General features: G+C 35.6%; 2 protein-coding genes across 2 annotated transcripts in view; both read right to left on the minus strand.

Moving 5' to 3' along the window:
* The window catches only part of LOC109056986 (eukaryotic translation initiation factor 3 subunit H-A-like), a 54,140-nt gene extending 51,683 nt beyond the window's left edge, over window positions 1-2,457 (minus strand). The window contains exon 1 of the mRNA XM_042773198.1: window positions 2,301-2,457. Coding sequence (XP_042629132.1) covers window positions 2,301-2,414 — 114 coding nt within the window. The 5' untranslated portion in view covers window positions 2,415-2,457. The remainder of the gene's footprint in view (window positions 1-2,300) is intronic.
* Window positions 2,458-4,312: 1,855 nt separating this feature from the next.
* On the minus strand, window positions 4,313-13,522 carry LOC109056955 (double-strand-break repair protein rad21 homolog A-like). The gene is made up of 14 exons (XM_042773199.1): window positions 13,367-13,522; window positions 12,356-12,544; window positions 12,140-12,269; window positions 11,942-12,041; window positions 11,565-11,671; window positions 10,706-10,900; window positions 10,505-10,627; window positions 9,314-9,445; window positions 8,552-8,775; window positions 7,194-7,347; window positions 6,126-6,271; window positions 5,867-6,049; window positions 5,089-5,169; window positions 4,313-5,011 (listed from the first exon to the last, which is right to left on the minus strand). The coding sequence occupies exons 2-14, from the start codon at window positions 12,497-12,499 to the stop codon at window positions 4,820-4,822; spliced, it is 1,911 nt and encodes a 636-aa protein (XP_042629133.1). The 5' UTR covers window positions 12,500-12,544; window positions 13,367-13,522; the 3' UTR covers window positions 4,313-4,819.
* Between the last annotated feature and the right edge of the window lie 9,695 nt (window positions 13,523-23,217).

Below are 23,217 nucleotides of genomic sequence, written 5' to 3' on the forward strand. Positions count from 1 at the left end.
TATACGAACCAATGAGAATGGCGCTTTTGCACACGTGTCTGGAGCTTCTGAAGTTACAGTAAAACACAACTTGGTGGCGCTCAAACACAAAACTGTCTTGCTGAGCACACATACCTAACGGCGAAGAAGATATACGCCAAGTAGCGTCTACACTGCCGGGAAGAAATAAGACGAAGAAGATGCAAGGCAAGATTAATGTAGAGTTGCTGGTCTCGTTGGTGTCGGAACACAAAGAACTATATGACAAACGCGACAGCGATTACAAAAATCTTGATAAAAGAGAACTAGTATTTCTAGTATTTCTGTTTTACATTAAGCGCCATCTAATGTCAGGGAATGAATTTGCATGTTCACTCGGCTCATCGTCAGCGAAAATCGCTTGGGTGTGAACACAAAAAACGCGTTGAAAAACGCTGGCGAATAACGCGCGCCGATATTCGTCCCGGTGTGTACGGCCCTTAATGGTGTAGAATGACTTCAAAAACAATTCCAGGAAAATAATGTATGGCACTTAAAGTGAAAAACGAGGGCAGCAGCAGCAGCCCAAGAGAAATAACAAATGAAAAAAGAAGAAGTTGTAAAAGTGCATTAAGCAACTTTTCCACTGTGAAAACGTTTTAGAACTAGAGCTGATCATATTCATATATTTCGTCTAGATGGATACACACACACACATATACATATGGGTCAAAGACGTTTAGATGTCCGCATCAAAAGAAGTGTACAAAAGTGATTTTGTGTCCATAGAAAGCACATTAAATGTAAGTAAAATGTCTACTTTTAAGGTTTCAAATAAGTTTTTGGAGAATAAAATGTCAAAATTTGGTTGAAATAATGTTCAGTGTAACACAATATTTATGCAAAAATTCAAACAACATGCTTATTCTGACGTGTACGTATTAAAATATCTAAAAGAATAATGGAGCATACTAAATTTTATTGTGTTTTAAATTAGTAAAAAATTCTTACTGACAAATGGGCAAAACCTAGGATAGTGGCAAATGTTAAAAATGTAATATTACAACTCATTAGTATTTGGGGTGAAAGTAATTACTCTTTTAATATGTCATAAATTGATTTTTGTTGTAAATATCCCTGACAAGATTGTTACACTGAATGACATTTTACTGGGTGTCTTCTGTAAATCAGGGGAAAATGTATGATATTTATTTTTTGCTCAGAAAAACAAAAACAAAATTGCAATTAAATAAAACAGAAAACTTTTTGCATTTTTGGGGGGAAAAACTACAACAGTTTAAAGCAGTATTACACTTTTTTAATGCTTAAACACTTTTTCGTCTTTGACCCATATATATGGAATAATGTGGGAGTCAAAGGGGACCAGAAACTGATTTGTTGCCAATATTATGTACAATTTTTTCTTTTATGCTCAGAAATAGAGAAATTCATACAGCTTTGGAATAACATGAGGGTTAGAAAATGACAATTTTCTTTTTTTGGTGAACTATCCCTTTAACAATAAAACTTGTAAGTGCTTCCAAGAATATGCTACACTGGTTGAGATCTAAATAAATAAATATAAGTGTGTATTATCACATAAACCTAGAGTATACTAACATTTAAATGTTCAGGGTCAAAATATATATATATTTTTTTTTACTTTTATTCACCAAGGTTGCCTTAAATTGATCAAAAGTAACAGTAAAGACGTTTATAATGTTACAAAATATTTCTCTTTTAAATAAATTCATTTATTTTAAACTTGAAGCAGCACAATAGTTTTCAACGTTTAACTTAGTTGGTGTCCGGGAGTAAATGCTTGCATGTAACAGAGTTATGTAATTTAATTACAAAATAAATGTCATTGTAATCAGTTACAGTTACTGAGAAAAAAAATACAATTAAATTAGTTACTTATGAAAATGTTAAGGGGGTTACGTTTGAATTTTTCACACACCCAAATAGATTTAATTTATTTCTTAATTACTTTTGACTGCTGTAAAATATGAGACACCAGTGCTTTAGCAGTTTAGGACACATGCTTATTTTATGACTGTTTTATTTCCTATTTGAGTTCATGTATATGCTTTATTTAAGATTAGCGTTTTTTTTTTTGTTGTTTTTTGTTTTTTTTGTTTTTTTTTTTTGGCATTGTTAGATGGCAGTGTTTTCTGTCATATCTATGCAAAGATTTGATTAAATACAGTTTTTAATACCGTAAATACCGTTACTGCGATAGAGTTATATTTTCAGCGCGCTTCCTGTTACAGTGAAGAAACTGCAGCTGAACACAACACGAGTCTCCGACAAACAGCCGCTTCAGCGTCACATTAACTCACCAGCCCGTCGATCTGGATCTGTTTCACCGGAGTCTCCAGTGGACTGGAACCCGAAGCAGCTGATTCTTTACGGCTGGCCATTGTCTGATGAAGAGGGAAAGGGCCAAAGCACATGCAAGGAGCGTTTTCCGGAACGATGCGACTACTTCCTGTGTGAAGACTTAACGAGAAGACTCTTACTGTGTCAAAATAAGAGTCGCGATTTAGCGACCTAAATGAGAGATTCTCACGTTTTCGTCCTAAAATTAAAAGCACGAATACTGCATTGTGATATTAATCACATAATAATTTAGCAGCTCACACTAGAAGTTAACTGACCACAAACAGCGCAATGGCTGTATTTAAAATGTAGTAACATACTAGACTACTGCGCATACTGTATACTGCCTACTATTTACCATTAGCATGTGAAACAAGGGATAATACGCAAAAGCAAACGTTTGAAACATAGACTGCATAAACAGTGGTATGTTATATTGATGTCAACCGTCATTACGTTGCAGTTATCGTCACTGAAACGAAAAAAGGTTATTTAGTGTTTTTGTGTAAGAATGTCAAATAATTAAGAATAACATTGCATTGTGGGATGGCTACAGTATTGATAAGTCAGTCTGCGAATGGATTAATTATAATAGAACCAGCGAATTTCATAGGGGGGCACACTTTTTAAGATCTGAGACATCCACCCAAACAATAACAAACAACCGCATTAAAACTGAAAAAGATAAGTTCTGTATTAAAACAGAACACCAGGTATTTATGCTCCTCGGGTGGTAACTCAACCTCAGTTAATTCCATTTTCAATTTAAAATGTCCATACTTTTCCAGACTCAAATTTCCAAACCTCTCAGTAGATTTTCAGACCATATTTAACATAGATGGTTCACACAGCATTATTTTCAGCTTTATATTTGGTATATAGTAAAGTCACCCGTAAATATTTTTTTTCTCAGGGTTTTTTCTTTGATTTTCCTGAAGTGACAATATATATATATATATATAATATATTATATATATATATATATATATATTTTTTTTTTTTTTTTTTTTTTTTTTCAAAGGTCCTTTGAGGATCTGTAATATGGTGCTAAGAATATTCTGAGAAAAAAACCTGCAATATAACCTGCATTTTTGCATAATGAAAAAGTGTACCTTTGACAATCATTAAAGAATCACCAAACAGCTGCCATGAAAAAACTTCTTGTATGATAAAATTATTTTCATTTATAGAAAACTAAATAGGGGCAACAATCTGGAAAGGCTAATATTTTTCCATACTCTGCTTTCTTTTTATATATATATATATATATATTTTTTTTTTTTTTCAGACCTGTAAATATTTTAAATCAAATTCCAGTTTTACAAACTTTGTTGGAACCCTGACACCAATAAAGAATATAACAATTTAGATAAACTAATTAATTACACAAAACCAATTTGGATTATGCCTACACACTACAAGACCCGGTTTTCTATTTACAACGTGTTCCTGCAGCCAATCAGATGAATGTTTTTTTTTTTTTTTTGTGTCCAGTTCGAGTTCTAAAAACTCATGAATCCTCTCATTATAACAAAGCAAGCAAGCATAGACACAATGTAAATAAGAAATTCACTGTGAGAGAAATATGTAAAAATGCCCACCTTGATTAGTATTCACATAAACGGTCTATGTAAGCACTGTGCGCTGTTCACTCACTCATAAACAAACACACACACACACACACACACACACACACACACACACACACACACACACACACACACACACAGAACTCTTAAAAAATAAATTAAAAAAAGTATTTATGCTCCTCGGGTGGTAACTCAACATCACAGTAAAAGCCATGTACAGTTAATTACATTTTGCAGCTTGTCATTTATTGTTAGTTGCTTATTTGTTTGTTGTTAATTTAGTCCCCCTGACACCTGAAATTCTTTTTTTTTTTAAACACCATAGAGCCCAATCAATACAAATACTAAAGAACAATGTAAAAATCAGAGTAACGGAGGAAACATTTTTTCAAATCAATATCAAAATTTAATCACAAGTGCATAAAAATTCCAATTGTATGCAGGAGTTTAACAAACCTTTAATAATCATAATTGCCATTAAAAGAGAGATACAAAACATTGAACTATTGTGTTGTTAAATCCACTTGGGTTTCAAAAAAATAAACCTTTGTCTCTCCATTGTGACATTATTAAAAAGTTAAAATGTACACATAGCTAACTCTACTACAAATGTAAAACTTACTGGGGAAACGCTTATGAAGGAAAATAAAAACAGAACAATGGAAGAAAAAAAAAAGTAGTGAAACTGAAAAATCCCAATGGTTTTGACAATATGAAGGTCCAACATGTACTAACACATAACACCCTATGTAGGTACAATGTCTTCATGATCTATTGGATTTGACTCAAAACCTTTAAAATTGGCCCCAAAGGACAAAAACTGATACAAAAAGCAACAGTAGCAAAACAAAACTATTAAATACAACTACAAAAAAAAAAAAAATATGCATCTATACAATATGGAACCGCGGTCCTGGCGTGGCGATGATGTCGCTGTACGGCTCGGTCTGCGTCAGCTCGATGGCCTGCTGCTTCTTCAGCACCAAGAAGCTGTAAAACTTGGCCGCAGCCTGTTTGTTGTTGTTGTTTTTGCACAGCTCAAGCAGGCTGATGGACTGGGCTCCAGTTTTAGCCACCACGCGCTGCCAAAACACAGAAGACAATGAGGAAACCTGTTTTGAACATTTTTCTCATGGACATATATGGCCCAAATACAAACCTGAAGACCGTGAAGCATCTGCTGAGTTCTCTTGTTCCACCGGCGCTCCTCTTGGTCCTGGTCTCCTTGTCCCTCCTCTCCCTGTTGATTAAAGCACATTGAACAATTATCAGTAATATATAAAAAAAATAATAAAAAAAAGATTCTGTCACAATTCTTACTTTTTTCTCACAATTCTAAAACTTGTGAGATAAAAACTTGCAATTCTCAGGGGAAAAAAAAAGTCAGAAATGTGAGATCAACTCAGACTGACTTTTTTTCCTTTTACAAGATACTCAGAATTGTGAGATATGAAGTCAGAATTCTGTTGCAATTTTGTTTCGTTTCTGCAATGACATTAAAAGAAGAACTAAGAAGTCAGAATTGCAAGACAAACTCAGAATCTGGACTTTTTTCCCCTCAAAATATAGTCAGAATTGCAAGATATAAACTCACAATTCTGAGTGGAAAACATCAAATTGCACGTTTCTTTACAAAACTACTGCAACTATTTCTTCTCGCAATAGACTTAATACCCACGCAGAATTCTGACTTCATAATTCTGTTTTTTATTTTAACCACAAAAAATAAAAAGGTAACTGCTACTTTTTTTATCTCATAATCCTGACTTTTTTCTTAGAATTATGAGGGAAAAAGTCTGAATTGTGAGAGATAAACGCAGAATTGTGATTCTATAATAAGTCACAATTATGTTTTCCGATGTGGGAATGAGCTTCCATAGTAACGGCAAAATCAAGAGGAGACATTTTCTTCCACCTGTCTGTGACAAACGTCTCACCTCTTCGTCACTGTCGTCCTTGTCTTTCTCCTTGTTTTTGTCGTCTAATAGGTCCAGCTCTGGTACCAGTGTAGAGAGGTTATTGCTGTCCTCAGGAGGAAGATCCACCTGGGGCATGTCGAGCTGTTGGGAAAGGACCGACTGATCCACGGGTTGAAGTGTCTGTTCCAACACTCCCATTTGCTGGAATGACAATTGAGCACCATTAGGCTCCATTCCAAAACCTTAAAAAAACAGCTTGATTATCTGGTGGACTTACAGGCAAAGCTGCATCCTTCTCAAGCGACTTGCGCTTGACTCCACGCGGGCGAGATGGAGGCGGCATCATGGACTCGTCCAGAGCAGTTCTGCTGCCCTCCATAGAGGAAGCCTGCAGCATACTGGGCTCCTCCATGATGGTCTGATCTGTAGGGCACAAGCAGGAGACTTTAACTTGAGGCATTCAAATGACTGTGACACAACTGTGTTAAGCCAGGGGTTTTCAAACCTTTAGCCATGGACCCCCAAATATGATCCTCCTCATTCAAAAGATCTCCATTCTAAACTTTCAAAGGCAACTATATTTTTGAAATGTATAAAGACTAGGGTTATTCTCATTAACTAAAACCATGGAAAAAAAAACTACTTTGTTACTTGCAATAAAATTTAACGTTATCTGTAAGTATATATATGTATATATATATATATAAAATCTTTTTTCAGCTAGTTGCCAGTTTTGTTTAGCTTAAGTTGTACTAAAACATTAACAAATACTATATGGATATTTCAATAAATACAAATAAATACAATACAAAATACTAATGACAAACACAACAATATTACTTAAACATTAAAATAAAACCAAGAATATATAAATAAAATCCCAAATCATGTATGTATCTCTCTCAATGATATTAAAATAACCATTGTATTTTTGTGAAAAAGAAAAATTTGGGGAAATATTTAGTTATGTGTTTTCTACTCGTAGTACTGTACTGTTAAATGCATATGAAATCTATTTTTGTCTTTTATATGTTTATATCCATTGTAATAATTTCTTTTAAATCTTTTTATTTTTAACATTTAAAAATTTCACAGTTTCACAGTTCTATTTTACATTTTCTATTGCATTATCATATGTTTTCTAATTACTACAGTACTGTACTATTAGATCTTTTTATTTAAATGCATCCATATTATTTATTAGAATACATTTTTTTCAGTTAAACTTATTTTACTTATTTGTTTTCAGCTATCACTCAGTTGTGGTCCCCAGACCCCAGTTTGAAAACCCGTCTGTTAAGCTACAGCAGTTGTATTTATATAGCCACTCAAGTCAAGAGCTTACCAATCACTTCACTCCTGTGACCCAGCACCTCCTCTCTAGGCACTTCTGGGTTCTCCAGCTCCTTCAGGAACTCCTCCAGGCTGTCGGCCTCTCCTCCCTTCCTCCTCTTCCTCAGCTCATCAGGCACCAGTGGAGTCAAGCAACGAGTAAACATCTACAACACACATTTTCAGGAGTTAAAGCAAAAAAAAAAAAAAAAAAAAAAAAAACCTAAGCATGAACTTTTTTTCATAGGGCGGGGCAGCACATTGATATCACAATGACTGTGGCATCTTTAACATCTGAAAGGATACTATGGCAAAGTTATCGCTTTCCTTATTCAAACTGATGTTTTCCCCCGTGAATATATGGTTGACCTGAAGCATAAACGCTACATCATACACTAGGAAAATTATGAGCTATACCACCGCTTATCAACACTAGGGGTGTGACAATACACTCATGAGACAAGCTATTTGGTAGAATGAGACAATATTTTAATACTATTTTACAGAAATTTTAAATGACAAATATTTGTCTTTTAATTACAAAAAGTAAAACAATGCAGTTATTTTGAAATATTTTACCAATTCCAGGGCTGTAACTAATGAATATTTTGGTAATCAAGTTGAGTATTTGAGTAATCGTGTAATCTGATATTTTTAGTAACACAAATAGACCTAAGTGAAAACCAGTCTTCAGTATGACTATTTATATATAAACTAACGAAGAGGCAATAATAGTAATTACATGGTTTTACTGAACAACACTGTTAAAATACATAATGCAATATGCCAATTCGTAATATGAACATAACCAACTGAAGTTCATTAAGTATTATAACAAATCCCTGCAGAGGGCGCCAACGGCCTGGTGACATTTCACTTTACAGCGTGATTAAACAATGTTTAAATCAATTTAATCTTAATATATGGCCTACACGCAAGCTCAGAAATGCACAATAAATGGCATATTTAGAAATAGGTTCATGTATTCTCCTGTGTTGGCAAAGATTTATAAATGATTTGCGTTACAAATCTAGTAAGATATTGCACACTGTTTTCCCAGATTAACATTAAGCAATTCAAATTAACAGCATATGCAGAAGAAGAGTTTAGCCCCTTTCACACATACAGTTTTTACTGGTTAATTACCGGTAAGTTATCAAGAGATCATGTGTGAATAGGACCTTTTCAAAAATCCTGATAAATTTGGTCTGACAATCATATTGTTATTATGGTGATGACATGATTACTCTGAGCTGTTTACAAAGCGCTGCTGCTTTTAATTCGTTTTTTTTTTCTACTTAAATATGCACTAGATGGACATCTTTGACCACTGAGCCTCGCAGCTTTTTGTGACGTAAGATCAACCATCACCTTCAGCAGTCGGCCGTTCCAGAGAGGCTGAGCAGGCAATGAGAACAGCTTCTCTACACCACCAGTTTCCTTCCACATCATCAGTTTCTTAGTAGGCGGAGCCAAATCCAGCGTGGTGACGATATCGGAGTAGTCACTCAACTGAGCGCGGATGGTCTTACTGTCCAGCTCCTTCAGACTGTCGACAATGAGCTTTCTCTTTCTCTTAGCCTTGGTCTCTTTCACTGAGAACACATCACAAGTGTTGTATTAATTGATATTCAGGCCACAATATCATAATATAGAGAGCTGAAACAAGAGCTGATTCATTTGATCATTCAATTCCAGGGTATCCCACACATTGATTTATTTGTGGCGGGCCGCCACAATATCAAAACTGACCGCCACAAAAGCATTTTCCAAAAGGCTTTGAATTCATTGAATAAACATGAGCACTGCACATTTCAAAATCAAAAACTGATGCGGGTGTTTTTATATCACTGTATTTCAGAAGGAAACCGACTGTATTTAGAAAAGTTTCGATTTAATTTTCATTTCATTTTGCATGTAATGCTTGATAAAGGCAGCGTTTGTGAGCTCAGCGCTGCTTTGCAGCCGTTACCGGAGAATCCTGTATCTCTCCCGCTCTTAAAGCGCCTCCTGCTGGCAGAAAATGAATTTGCATATATATGTATATATGGGGGCGGGGGAGTGCCGCCACAAATAGTGTGTAAGGCTGTGGGAAACACTGAATTCAATGTAATTCTTTTGTTATTTTTTTACCAGTAATGTCGATGGGTTCAAGGGCAAAAGCTTCATCTTCATTGGGCACCAGAGTGGTCTGTTCTGTCTGGTCTGTGGTGTTGGGAAGAGGCTCCACTGGTCCAGAGTCTGGACTGTCAGGACCGATAGCAGCTGAAATGATAATGTAGACACGTTATGAGAGTAAATGACTTTACACTTGTATTTGCTGTTCATATTTGTTTAAAAATGCAAAAAATAAAAAAGCATTTCAAACACTTATTTCTTGCTCATAAAATTGCTAAAAAAAAAAACACTTGTGTGACCTGGAAAGGTTTGTTCAAGTTATCTAATGGTAAAACACCAAGAAATGATTTGTTTGTATGACAAAAACTTTGTAACACTATTTTACAATATCCTTGTTACTTACTATAGTAATAACAGTACAAAATGCATAATTACAAGCAACTAACCCTAAGCCAAACACTAACTTAAAATTAAATGTAACCAAATATTTTACTACCTTGAAAAAACGTGCTTGAAATTTTTGGATTAAGTAACGTTTAAGTTGTCAAGAAATATTTAATGTTTTAGGTTACATCCACAAGAAGCCAGAGCTTTCCCTATCCGTTATCCGACTATGCGCATAAACCTTGTGCGCGGTATACAAACAAACATGGAACAATACATTTATTAATCTGTGTTAATGGTAGTTAATAAAAAGACAATCGTTCAGTGTTTGTTCATGTTTTTGTTGCTATTACACATAGTAGTTTCTGACTAGGGGCGAGATGTGGGCTGATGACGTCACCGTTTCAGAAAATATACACACCCAAATTTAACAACAAAGCCAAACGGCTTCACTTTCAAATTTATCCACTCTGGGACCCGGTTTCACTCTCCCAAAATGCCGGATCCGTGTGGACGAAATGGCTATATGGAAAAATGTATGTGTATACAGCTAAACGCGTCTCCGTGTGGACGGGGTCTTATTTGGTTAAACCTATTACTTAGTTATCGGTGTCAATATAAAATATTTTCATGAAAAAATATATATATTTTTTTTTAATGTAGCCAATTAACATGGACACAAAAATTCTTGATTTATACATTTCCACAAAAAAATGATATGGAAGGGAATATTTCAGTAAAAAATGTTTAGTTCATAATCCACATTTCTAGTTATTTTATAGAGACAAGCTATAACTAAGAAACTTTGTAGGATTTACTTACGAGAAAAAGCATCAAAATCATCGTCATCATCACCGCGGTCTTGAGGCATCATCACACTGTCTGTGATAGTCGGTGGATCATCGAATATACCACCACCATCCTCATTGCTCAGAATCTTATCCACTGAAATTGAGCAGACACAGAGTTCAGTATCACATCATCATTTGAACACTACACAAGTCAAATCAAATTGGAACTTACTCAGAATTCCACCATCACTGTTTTCCAGGTTCTCCCCAAAGTCGTTATAGTCAAGGTTGGCTGATTTGTCAGGGAGGTGAGCGGGACCAGGCTCAGCTTCCAGAAGCAGGGTGGTGGCAGAGGATCCATGGATGATGTCCACCTCAAAAGCATTCTCTTCCCTCATTATCTCACGGTCATCCATGCCAAAGTCATCTGATATGACATTATCAGCATTAAGTTAAGTAGAACATTGATCAGGTGACTCACTAGAATAAATACACTAGAATTAGTACATAGACTGCTCAGATGAGGCACCCAAGTATCACAATAATCCACAAGACTCCAGTTCATCAATTAACTTGTTGTGAAGAAAAGCTGCATGTTTATAAGAAACATACTTAAACATCACTATACCAGTCCAAAATCTATAACAATGTTTCCTCCAGTGAAAAAGCCCATCTCTTGTCCTCTCACATCATAATCCACCAACATTTGCCTTTGCTTGGAAAAGGTGCTTGATCTGTGTGTATTTCTCTCCAAATTCAGACAAGGTGACATTCACTGGAGAAAGCAGCCAAAAGCAATGGTTTGAAGTTATAAACATCTTTATGGATTTCTTACAAACATGCAACTTTTCATTTTTGGGTGAACTAATCCTCTGATTGAGATATGAAAAAATATTGTCTATTTTAATATAAAAATGTTATAACTTTGTAATAAGATTTTTAATAGAGCTCTAAATAGAAATGATTTATAGAAAATACATAATAAATTAATCTATTTGAATGGAAGTACTCAAAAAAAAATCAACCAACATAAATATATTTCAGACCCGTGGGGAAACACTGATAAAAACGAAAAGCTTATAAGTTTTTACCAAATTCATTGTCGGCCATGAGACTGATGTTTCCTACTTCCTCCCTCATGGTGATCTCTTCAACACGACTCTGGTTCAGGGTGAACTGCTGAGCTACATCTATATCACTGAAATAGAGTTATTTTATTTAGAAATCATAAACGCAAAGTCACACTCAGCAGGAGTCAGTTACAATGGAAGAAATGCTTAGAGCATAAAAAGCTTATGTGAAAAAAAATTCACATAGATGTTTTTAAAATTCCAGGACCACTGTGAAGTTTTATACAGCAAGCAAAGTGACACCAATTACACTGTAAATATTTCATACACTGCCTGTGTCTTAACATACACCTAACATCTTGTGTTAAAAATAACAGAAGACAACAAGTGTTTCTTACTCCAGATCAGGAAGGGGCTGGTCAAAATCGTGGAACTCCTCTGGTAAAGTGATGGCGTTGTATGCAGCCTCACGGTTGTCTTCTGGCAGATCAACGACACCTAAAAAAACACAATGCATTCAAGTAAATACAGACAGTCAAACCCAGCTGACTTTGAAATCTATAGATTTCACTAAAATGCACGTTCAGATTCACTACCTGGGCGGAAAGCCATTTTGATCTTGATAAACGCTTCATTACAATCAGCCAGAAGATATTTGGCTTTTCTATGGTAGATCCTCACCACGCCCAAGAGAAGATGGCCAGATGTACGCAGAGCCATTTTCACCTATTTTAACAGCAACAAAACAGAATTCACATATGCATTGACGCATGCTATCCAAAAGAAAACAAGAAGCAGCGTTAAAGACGTACCTTCGGTGAAATGATGCTCTCCACACTGCTCTCCAGGTTGCATTCAAAGACATGTGCTTTTGTCAGCTTTTTGTCCCAATGGGCCGCCAGCCAGATCTTGGCCAGCGGCCCACGTTTACTGAGGACGAAGTGGGCGTAAAACATTGCCCTGGTGTCTGGTCAAAGCTCCCCGAGATCTCTCTGCTACACCTGGAAAGAGACACAAGAGTATTTGTTCAAAACTTAAGAGCATACTGATATCTTAAAACCTATGCACCGGAACATGACTACCTAAACAACAATTTAAGCACCATTGGAAACTCGCTAGGTTTTGAGATAACGTTACAGAATAAACGAGAATGATAGAATGCATAATTTATACTGCACAACCACCCAGCGAAATGCACATACATGCAAAAGTCAAATCGTGTGCAAGGCTCCAAAAGCACAGGTTTAGATTTGCTGTAAATATTATTCACTTAGTCGGAGTTACTAATCAGATGCATTACATTAATAGCATTTAAAAGCATTGCCCGCCTTTACACCAACATTAAAACGTGACGAAGTCGAGGTAACGTTAAAACAGTTGCAGGGCACCAAAACGCCGTGTTATACAATGCAAAGCTTAAAAAAAAGAAAAAAAGTCGAATACACGCGAAATATAGAAAATGCAATAATAAGATGGAAAAGAGTTGCGTTTATTTTCACCCAAGCGTTTGGCTAAATTGTTGATTAGCAAGCAGCGCTACATAACCATAAAATAACCGATAAATATATCACTTCTAAGCTATAAATGACAGAGTTTATTTATTTTTCTTGTTCATTAACAACGAAAACAAGCTAGAAACCAATAATAGTTAAAATTTTAAAAGTACCTGCAAAGCCAAATTATTTTCAAGCTATCGTTAGCAATTAGCATTAGCCAACTGTTGATTAGCAACAGCACGTAAGCTTCAAATTGCACGCTCCCGCTCACATATTCCACTTCACAAGCATATTTACCCGCAACAACACACATTTTCAGGAACGTACCATTCAAAATATGTTATCCGTGTGGATTACGGCAGGTCTATTCTCTCCCCTCCTGCGGAGAGAAGTTAGCAACCGTTTCCTCTCATTGAATCCGACAAAGATGGCGCGCGCTCTCGGCGGGATGTTTACAGTCAAAATTTGGCGGTGGGAGGAGCTTGGTTAGTGATGGACAGGAAGCGGCTGCAGGGGGGGATGGCGGTAGGCGGGGCTTAGCTGATGATTGACAGGACGTGGCTGTAGTGGAGCCCAATGACAGCGCGCTGTGCGATCGGCAGTGGGCGGTGTTGTGTTACTAAACGAATACTGGCCCTGCGTCTCAATGTGCCTCAATGTGCCTACTTATACTACGCTCTTTTAGTGAAGAAAAAGTACACACTTTTGAGTGTGTAGTAGAAGAGTAGGCAAGCTTTGGGACATACTATAACGTCATTCAGTTACGTCTTTAAAGGACCGCTCTGTCGCACCTGTTACACGCGCCCTTTCACTGTAAACTGGCCTGTCAATGATCTTATCACATTTCATTTCATTTAATTTAACTTCCTACCGTACTGGAGAGAAAATAAGTAGCTCGCTGATCTGCCAGTCGCGGGTCTTTCATGCAGAGAATTTAAAAGTTAACGACCAAATGGATGTTTATAAAAGTTCACATTGCTGTTGCAGATGATTTTTTATTTTTTTATTTTTTTTTTACCAGGTTAAATGTTGATTATTAGTAACTCAACCCCCTTTTTGTAAACCTCTCTACCTCGACAAATAAAAATCTTGAATCTTGAATCTCTACCTAACCGCGCGCATCCGCCACGTTTGTAGTTTTTCTAACGCGTTTTATTCGTGTTTGTAGTTCTTGACCGAATCCTTCGCCAAAGCTCAATGGATTGTGTGCAGTTTTAGCCATTAGAGTGTGCACAGATCGACACCTCAAAAACTGACCTGAAATAGTAGACCATCCGGGGACTTTTGGCATACTCTTTTCAACATATTATGCTTTTGGACACAATTATTCTAATCTCACATACTATTTAGGATGGATACTATTGTTTGAAACTGAGGCATCACAACAGTGAGCGACAAGAAGTCGAATGAATCTATAGTTCCTATAATACAGTCTCTTTTGTGTGCCTGAATAGAAGAATAGATGTACATTTCATAACGTTCTCATAAAAGGTATACATCTGAATGCACTCTAGTTAAATACTTTGGATAAAAATCGTCTGCCAAATACATAAATTTACAGAGTAATTAAAATTATGTAGGCCAAAATAATGGTCTGTTTGTTCTTGTTTTTTTGGCTAAAGACTCCGCTGCTGGGATTGAGTTGGGCAGGTCATTCCACCAGGAGGGAACAGTTCATGTAAAAGTCTGTGAAAGTGATTTTATGCCTCTTTCAGATGCCACTATAATGCGCTGTTCACTGGCAGAACACAAGCTTCTAGAGGGCACATAATTCAGGTAAAGGGGAGAGCCAGTGGTGGTTTTGTCAAACATCAATGCCTTGAATTTTATGTGGGCAGCTATTGCCAGTGCAAACTGATTAACAGAGGTGTGACATGCGTTCTTTTTCGGCTCGTTAGACTGATCTTGCATTGGTTGTAGAGGTTTGATAGAATTGGCTGGAAGACCTGCTAAGAGAGCATTGCAATAGTCCAGTCTGGATAAAACAAGAGCTTGAACAAGGAAATAAGCAAAAGAAAATGAAAAATACATATCATAAGTCTATTCTCATCATCAACATATAAACATAACCCTCAAACTCTATTTAAACTGATCGATGTGCGGTCAGGAATAATTGATTTCACCCCTTGCGTGTAGTTTGCTGAAGGCTTTGATTAGCTTCTATTAAGAAGGAGTTGACTCGGTTACCAAAAGCTAGTCATTAAAGGCCTGAGTCTCTTTCATGGTGCTAAGTTGATTTAAACTGGGAGAGGTGATTAAGGAATATGCGCCACACAGACATGAATCTATTCTCTGCTATTGATCTACTTCGCCTTTGATACAGAGACTAAATGAATTTAGATCTTTCTAAGGCATACTGGAATTTTCAGAGGAAACCATTTCAGATTTCACTGTAGAAGGCCCTGTGTCACATTAGGAATGCATTGGGAATGCAATGTTTTATTGAAACACCATAATGTGAATTTGCATAATAGTCATTAACATTTAAATGTGTATGCCCTAAAAACATACTTTATGTGAACGTAGACTCTTCTAGTTACACGAGTTTGATTTCATGCATTGTATTCTCAGTATTAAAGGAATAGTTCATCAAAAAAAAAAAAAGAAAATTTGCTGAAAATTGACTCACCCTTGGGCCATCCAAGTTGTAGATGAGTCTGTTTCGAAATGTAGCATTGCATCACTTGCTCACAATGGATGCTCAGCAGTGAATGGGTGCCGTCAGAATGAGAGTCCAAACAGCTGATAAAAACATCACAATAATCCACAAGTAACCCACAGCACTTTTCTCACAGCTTCACAAGACATAAATTGATGGACTGGAGTGGTGTGGATTACTTATGGATTTCTGTGATGTTTTTATCAGCTGTTTGGACTCTCATTCTGACGGCACCCATTCACTGCAGAGGATCCATTGGTGAGCAAGTGATGCAATGCTCTTTTCCCCAAATCTGTTCTGATGAAGGAACAAACTCTTCTACATCTTGGATGGCCTGGGGGAGAGTACATTTTAAGCAATCTTTCCTGTTTTGGTCAGATATTCCTTTAAGAAATTTGCATATTTTAGGACAGCATTTGGGACAGAGCCTTGACAACAGCTGACCAAGATGGCCGCAGAGCGAACTCACCTAAAATGGCCTTTGGTATGCCTCAGACTTAACAAAACCCTTAAGTGCAATAGGTCGATGTGTACAATCCCCTTGCCCTCCTCTCATGTCTGTTTGGCATGGTAATGAGAAAAGGTGATTGCATTACTTAACATTTCAGACGTGGTTTGTATTCAGTGAGAACAACTCTGAGAAATGGGACTAATCAAAATGTGCAAATTAAAACTCCTAGTGAATTGATTCCATTTTATCCAATTGAAATTCCACACAGGCTCAGGCTCAATTGAAAGATGTGCGAGCCACCTAGGGTCCACAATCTCATATTTAAAAGGTGCAAGATATCACCAAGACACGTGGACTGCATTTTTAGCTGTTAAATGTAAAATCTCTGTTGTACATTTTCCATTTTCAAACATTGAATTTGAACATATGTGTCGGCATCAAATGTGTCTTTACTCATGAATAAAGATATTGTCAAACTGACTTTGCAGTAAGGCCATACATGAACATATATGTTAACTGGCTGATCCATGATTCTGAGTCACATGAATAAGATGGGGTGCTCCATTTTCCTGTTTGAGGCAGCATTAGCGTCAAAACTACGTTTTTAATGTATGCATTTCATAATAAATCTGACATGATTTGAGATATTATATGACATGAACCTGAGGCATTATATTTGAAAAAAAAAAATAAGATGAAACGTGAACTTTTTTTCCCTACAAATGGCACATTGTGAGTCATTTCGATGGAGCACGTGACTGAAAAAATTGCATTATTGCCAGGGACGAGTGTGAATATTTGGAAATATCTGAAGTGAAGTGACATACAGATGAAGGAGACCTGAGCAAACGTCCAAGAAGAAACATTGGATTATTAAAGAAATCTCAGGTTTAATCAACTATATCCAAGCTTATCATGCATCAACATGATTTATTTTATTGTTCTCAGTTGCAGATAAATGTGTGAATCTCAGCACGATCTAAATAAAGCGAGTGAAGCATAAGAAAGGAGACAAAAATGGAGAGAGGAGGTTCTGAGCGTTTATGTCAGATGAAAAGACCCAACTGGAGACCTCAACACTCTGATCTGAAATTCGTCTTGATCAAACGTCTGTCTTTTATTATGTGAACACATTGAAATTGTCAGATGTATTTGCATATAAATGGTCTCCATGGCCTGCTGTGAGACTGCAGGGCTGGCAGGCCTGATGGCAAGGCTGAAAACAGTTCATTTCTTTTCAAATTTTTTTATATATGTAGCATTTTAAAAACACCTTTTTATTGACATTGCACAAAAAAGTCTGTCATTATTAGTGTTTTTCATAAGTCAAGCATTCCTAATACAGCACTACATAGTCCCATTTAGGCACTAGTGACCTTTTTATTTTTAATTTTTTCAAGTACAAGCATTTAAAAATCTCAAGTTTCCTATGTATTTTGTTGTAGAATAAATATCTTGAGCATTTGTTAAACAAAGACCTTATTTTATTTAACCAAAAACCCATTTAAAAACCAATTGACTTCAGGACGATTGTTGAGAAGAGGGATGCGATTACTTTTCTAAGCAATCACACTTACAATTTTCACTTGAAAATTAAAACAACCAATCAGAAGGCCCTTACAAACTGCATAGCAACACCCTGGCAACCACTATGTCATAGTGGCAGCGGATTTTTAATGAGCAATACTACACTTGCCAGAAAAAACAAATCTTCTTATATTCTGCTTGAAGTTTATACTCGCTTCTACTGTGAAGGCAACTTGTCAGTCTTTTGATTCAGTGAACACAAGCCTTCCTCAGAAAGCTGACAGTAGTTTTACCACGTCTGACTCAGATCCTATCAGATCCCTCATCGTCTTGTCATTGGAGTAGCTACGTGTATCAGCCTGTTCATTCTGCAACCTCCGACTGCAAACAGCACATAGAGATTAGATGAAGCCTTTAGGAATTCTGTGCTGATATGATGCTGTCATAAGTAAGCAACTAGGGAAGATGGCATTAACACCTTTGACAGTCAGATTATTTCTACATCAATTAAACCTCTGTATTGACGGATGACTTCGAAAAAGAATCTGCAATAGATTTTATCAACGGAAAGATCTAGACCATCCCAGATCTCAGAGGATTATAACACAAAGGCACGTTGTCTTTACATCTTTCCATATGCTTATGTAGTCTTTCATATCTAGGAGGGATTGTTCACACAGTGCAGTATAGATCATTGCAGGTGGCTGCTTGTTAATTGTATCTCGTTTCAGTTGTTTTGATGTGCTCATGGCACCATGTAATGCACTTTCGCAATAGGTTGAACATTCAGTTGAAAATGAATGACATGCACTAGTGTAAACATCCCTGGTTAAACAACCACTGAATATGAATGTCAACTCAAGCGAAGTGTAATGGCAAATTTTCACATCAGATTTGCCTCTTTGCAAAGCAGTTTGAGCGTCAATGCAAACTACTCATCACTCCATAAATATCAGCAAACTCTGTGAAATGCTTTGACAAACCCATGCTCTTAAGTGTTGATGTATTTCCTTTTTAAAAAGGGCTTCTGTTGCCAAAGCTATAGTGAGCTCTGAGCTGCCTATATAAACAGCATCATATAGTATGCTATGCATTCCCAGAATGCATTGCAGTGAGCTCAGTGAAAGTTCAGTGAAGTTCAATCAAAATAAAATGAACTATTTTACACAACATCTACGCGTGCTATACACTGGAGTAGCACTACACTAGTTTAGCAACATATGAATGTCAAACTGGCATTGATTCACAAGTAAAGACAGCAAATAGTGTTGTTATCGTTAACTAAAACTAAAATGATACTAATCATTTTTGGTATTTAAACAAAGTTGGAAAATAAAATATACATATTAGATGAAAAACGTGAACTTAAAAAACTTTAATTAAAATAAAAAATATTGCCTTGGTAAATAACTGAAATAAAATAAGCTGAGGTTTGAGTTTGAGTACAACTCATAAATAAATTAAACCTCAATAGAAATATTAATGGCAATTTTCTATTTTAATAAAGATATGAAACAAAAGTCTTTTGAATATTTATTTTTTTGCAAGCAATGGTGACAGTCCTACATTCATCCAAGTTGACTGCAGAGTGCGGCCCTGAATGACTCAGACTCAGTATTTATATCCTAATCAAACCAGGATGCTTCTATCTCATCCAATCATAATGCATATTCAACATATGTGTCTATTTAAGATATCCAACTATGTCCCCTAGATGTGTTTCTATGTATTTAATGCAAATTATTTTCTGAGAATCTAGGTATAAAATAGCATTACTCGTCTCACACCTGTCTTGCGCGCGTGCGCGCACACACACACACACACACACACACACACACACATTAAACAGGTTTCCTGTTATCTCAGCTCATTGAAAACTCAAGCATATTGAAGCAAACTGAAGCACTGAAACAGTCAAAAGAACACTCTTTAGTACAGAGTTGCAAATAATACAGATAATAATAATATTTCATATAAAAATAAAAGTTCCTCCACAATTAAAAAAGAGACAAAAGTGCAAAAGAAAATGACTAAGTATGAACTGATAAAATGTTTACAGTGAATTTGATATAAGTCAGATAAAAGTGTCTGCCAAATGCATAAATGTTGACTAAAATGTTAAATAAATAAATAAATAAATATAAACAAATGTTAAACTAATTAAACATTTAAAATAAAAACTAAAAGCAATATAAAAATATAAATTAAAAGCAAATTCTAAATATTAATAAATACTACAATAGTATATAAATAAATGCTACTGATTTAAGAAAAAATAAATGAAGCAGGTTGCATTTAATTTTTATCTTTTATGTTTGCGGTCCAGTAACCTGTTCTGTTCCTTGTCTCAACAATCAGATGAAGTATGAGGAAATATTTTCTCATATTGTAACATAGCAACCATCCCATCAGCATTCACTCTGAGTTTGACACTTATTTTTGTTCTGGCTCATTTGCTGTATTATTAATGACAGACTCTTTCACTGTAAGTCAAAGAATATTTGATGAAGTAGTTGTCAGCTGTGGTCCTTCAGCAATATTATCAGACTTCAGCAATCTGTTAACTGATGAGCCGTGTATGTTACATCAGTCCTGTAGTTTCCCCATACCATATATCCACTGGAGATCAGAGTGCTGTGTGTTTCTGTGTGATAACTGATCCAGGAAAGGTAAAGTGGTTCACACTCAATAATACTCAATTTACCATAAACTCTACACCAATAGACTAAGAAAAGGAAATGAACTCAATGAACTGCTAAATATTCCCGGAGGGAAAACCATGAGAAAGCATTCCAATGCACACGTGTACTTAGCACACAAGATTGTTTTTTTTTTTGTGTGTGTTCATGTATGTAAAGATAGAAGATTTGTCATCACATAATCAATAAAATCAACACAAGGCATTGAAATCACAAGTTTCAAGTCTTATTGCACCACTTTACAACTTTTCTAGCACTGCCTTATAGACATGATGAGACCAACATGTAAAGCGACCAATCAGTTTGTTTTGTTTAACTTCCCTTTAAAATTTTTTTTTTTATACTGTTCACTTTATTCAAACAAATTCATTTTGATTTAACACCATTGTATCAGGTTTCTCATCCAAACATGTTTGTAGGTTCGTTCAGGTTCGTTTTTGGATCAACTCAATGTTTTCATTTAGAAAAAAAGAAAAAGAAAGAAAGAAAAAAAATGAAGTAGCTCAAATCATTCTTTCCATGGGGCTGGATATGGAGAGAGAAAATGTTGAAATAAAGTTATTGTTTTTTTTTTTTTAAAGCAAGATTAGAAAATAGGGAGACTTATTGATGTTTAATGTTCTATTGTGTTATGTTGGTATTTTAAAATTAGACATAAAACTTAATTCAGCCATGTGTAAATAACTTGATTCGATCATGTTCATCCAAAGAGGTTTTGAGTTTTGAGTGCTGAAATATACTCTTAAAAATAAAGGTTCTTTATTGGCATTAACGGTTCCATGAAGAATCTTTAACATCCATGTGACCTTTTTTTCCTCAAAAGGTTCTTTATAATGGAAAAAAAGTTTCTTTAGATTATTAAAATGTTCTTCTCACTAATAAAAATAATGGCAGAGCCGTTCACTGAAAGGTTCTTTGGGGAACCAAAAATGGTTCTTCAATGGCATCAGTGCAAAAACACCCTTTTGGAACCTTTTTTTTTGAGTGCATAGTAGATTCCTCAATAATAAACCTCCACAGAAAGAATTCTGTTCATCCAATAGTAAAAGGGCCTGAGGGTGGGATTTTGGGGTCTTTTGTGTGCATCAGACGGTCAGTAAACGGATTGTGGTGGTCTGTGGGTGTGAGGCTGAGACTAAAATCTACATGTCATGTCAACAGCCCATGGTGGCAAAAGCATGCTAATGATACTTAATGATGATGGCGCCACTGGATATAATAGCTTTTTAGGTTCTGTTGAGGCTGTTGGGGAATTTAAATGACTCTGCATTGGTCATGTTGTTTTGAGGATAACTTTCAGACCTACAGAGATTTATTCTGAACCTGCATTCTGCTCAACAAAGGGCTTCATTTAATTATTGATACACCATTACATTTACTTTCTCTAGTCTAGACAAACAAAAACAGAATCGTCTTACTCTTCCAAAAGGTCAGTCTGTGCATGGTAGGTGATGCATAAATCTGCAGGGTTAGGCTAGAAGTTTAAAAAAAAAATTGCTAACATTGATAAATATGCTGGATAGTTCATAATACACATAATATACACTAAATGTCATTGCATTGAATTTCAATGGTTGAATGTCATTCAAAAGTTTGGGGTTTGATAAATGTTATAATATTTTTAACATAAGTACCTTATGCTCACTAAGACTGCATTTATTTGATCAAATATTGTGAAATATTATTACAGTTTGAAAGAACTGTTTTCTATTTGAATATATTATAAAATGAAATTTATTCCTGTGATGCAGGGCTGAATTTTCAGCATCATTACTCCAGTCCACAGTGTCACATGATCCTTCATTCTTATTCGCTGCTCAAGAAACATTTAATATGATTATCAATGCAAAGTTTTTTTCCATATTACATTATATGTAATATTATAAATGTTTTTACTGTCACCTTTTAAGAATTTAATGCATCCTTGAAACTATTTATTTAATTCCTAAAATCTCTCACCTAAGTCGGTCGTTGATTTGTTCCTTTTATGCAGCATATGATTTTATCTAATCAAAATCTAGTCACATCTTTATTGAAAATACCTCAAATAAATCTCCCTGTAAGATCAATGCATCAAACTCAAATGTCACTTATAGATAAAATGTAGATAAAAGTTTAATTAAATATTTCAAATATATTTTATGACGCTGCAGCTGAAGTTATATATCTTAATCTAAAAATCAAATCAAGTCCGGTGTCATTGTCATTACTTTAAACAATCACATTTTACCATATTTAAATCTATTCTGCAGAATTTACACCTAAAATCAGCACAGAAAATTAAAGAAAAAAGTTCCATCTGTGCCAATCAAACATGTTCAAAGGGCCGCATGTGGATATAAATGTGACTTGCAATATTAGCTGCAAAGGAAAGAATGAGAGGATGGAAGGAATGCTGGACAGAAAGGAGAGGAGGCAAGACCTCCACTTTGATCACTGGCCCGTCTGATCACACTCGAATACGGACACGGCTCCACAGCTTCCGAGGAATGTGCTTTCAAATGCCTCCTTTGCACCTCCACGTCTCTACTCCCTCTCCTCTCAGACCCCTGCAGATGGACAAATAATTCAAAGAAACATCTGATGACCCCGACAATTATATTTCATTCAGATAAGATCAGCCAAGAAGAGTCTGTCTGACCAACACATAAAGTGACAATCACAGTTAGTTTTGTTTTAACGTCTCTTTTAGTGGAATATACTCTTAAAAATAATGGTTCTTCATTGGCATCTTTATGGTAATAAGGAGCTAATATTGTATATTGTAAAGGACTAAATGACACAGAGCAACACTGCTTTTAAAAAAACTATAATAAATCAAAATTAGGTAGCCTTTAAAGAA

This window comes from Cyprinus carpio, chromosome A16 (assembly GCF_018340385.1).
Source record: "Cyprinus carpio isolate SPL01 chromosome A16, ASM1834038v1, whole genome shotgun sequence".
In the NCBI taxonomy this organism is placed as follows: Eukaryota; Metazoa; Chordata; class Actinopteri; order Cypriniformes; family Cyprinidae; genus Cyprinus; species Cyprinus carpio.

What these genes read in the sequence shown, in the direction of transcription:
- LOC109056955 (XM_042773199.1), bottom strand. Translation starts at nt 12,499, where the DNA reads ATGTTTTACGCCCACTTCGTCCTCAGTAAACGTGGGCCGCTGGCCAAG. An exon ending in CATGGCCGACAATGAATTTG is followed by an intron (nt 10,901 to 11,564) that starts GTAAAAACTTAT and finishes ATGTCATATCAG; the next exon opens with ATGACTTTGGCATGGATGAC. An exon ending in TCACAGGAGTGAAGTGATTG is followed by an intron (nt 6,272 to 7,193) that starts GTAAGCTCTTGA and finishes TGTGCCCTACAG; the next exon opens with ATCAGACCATCATGGAGGAG.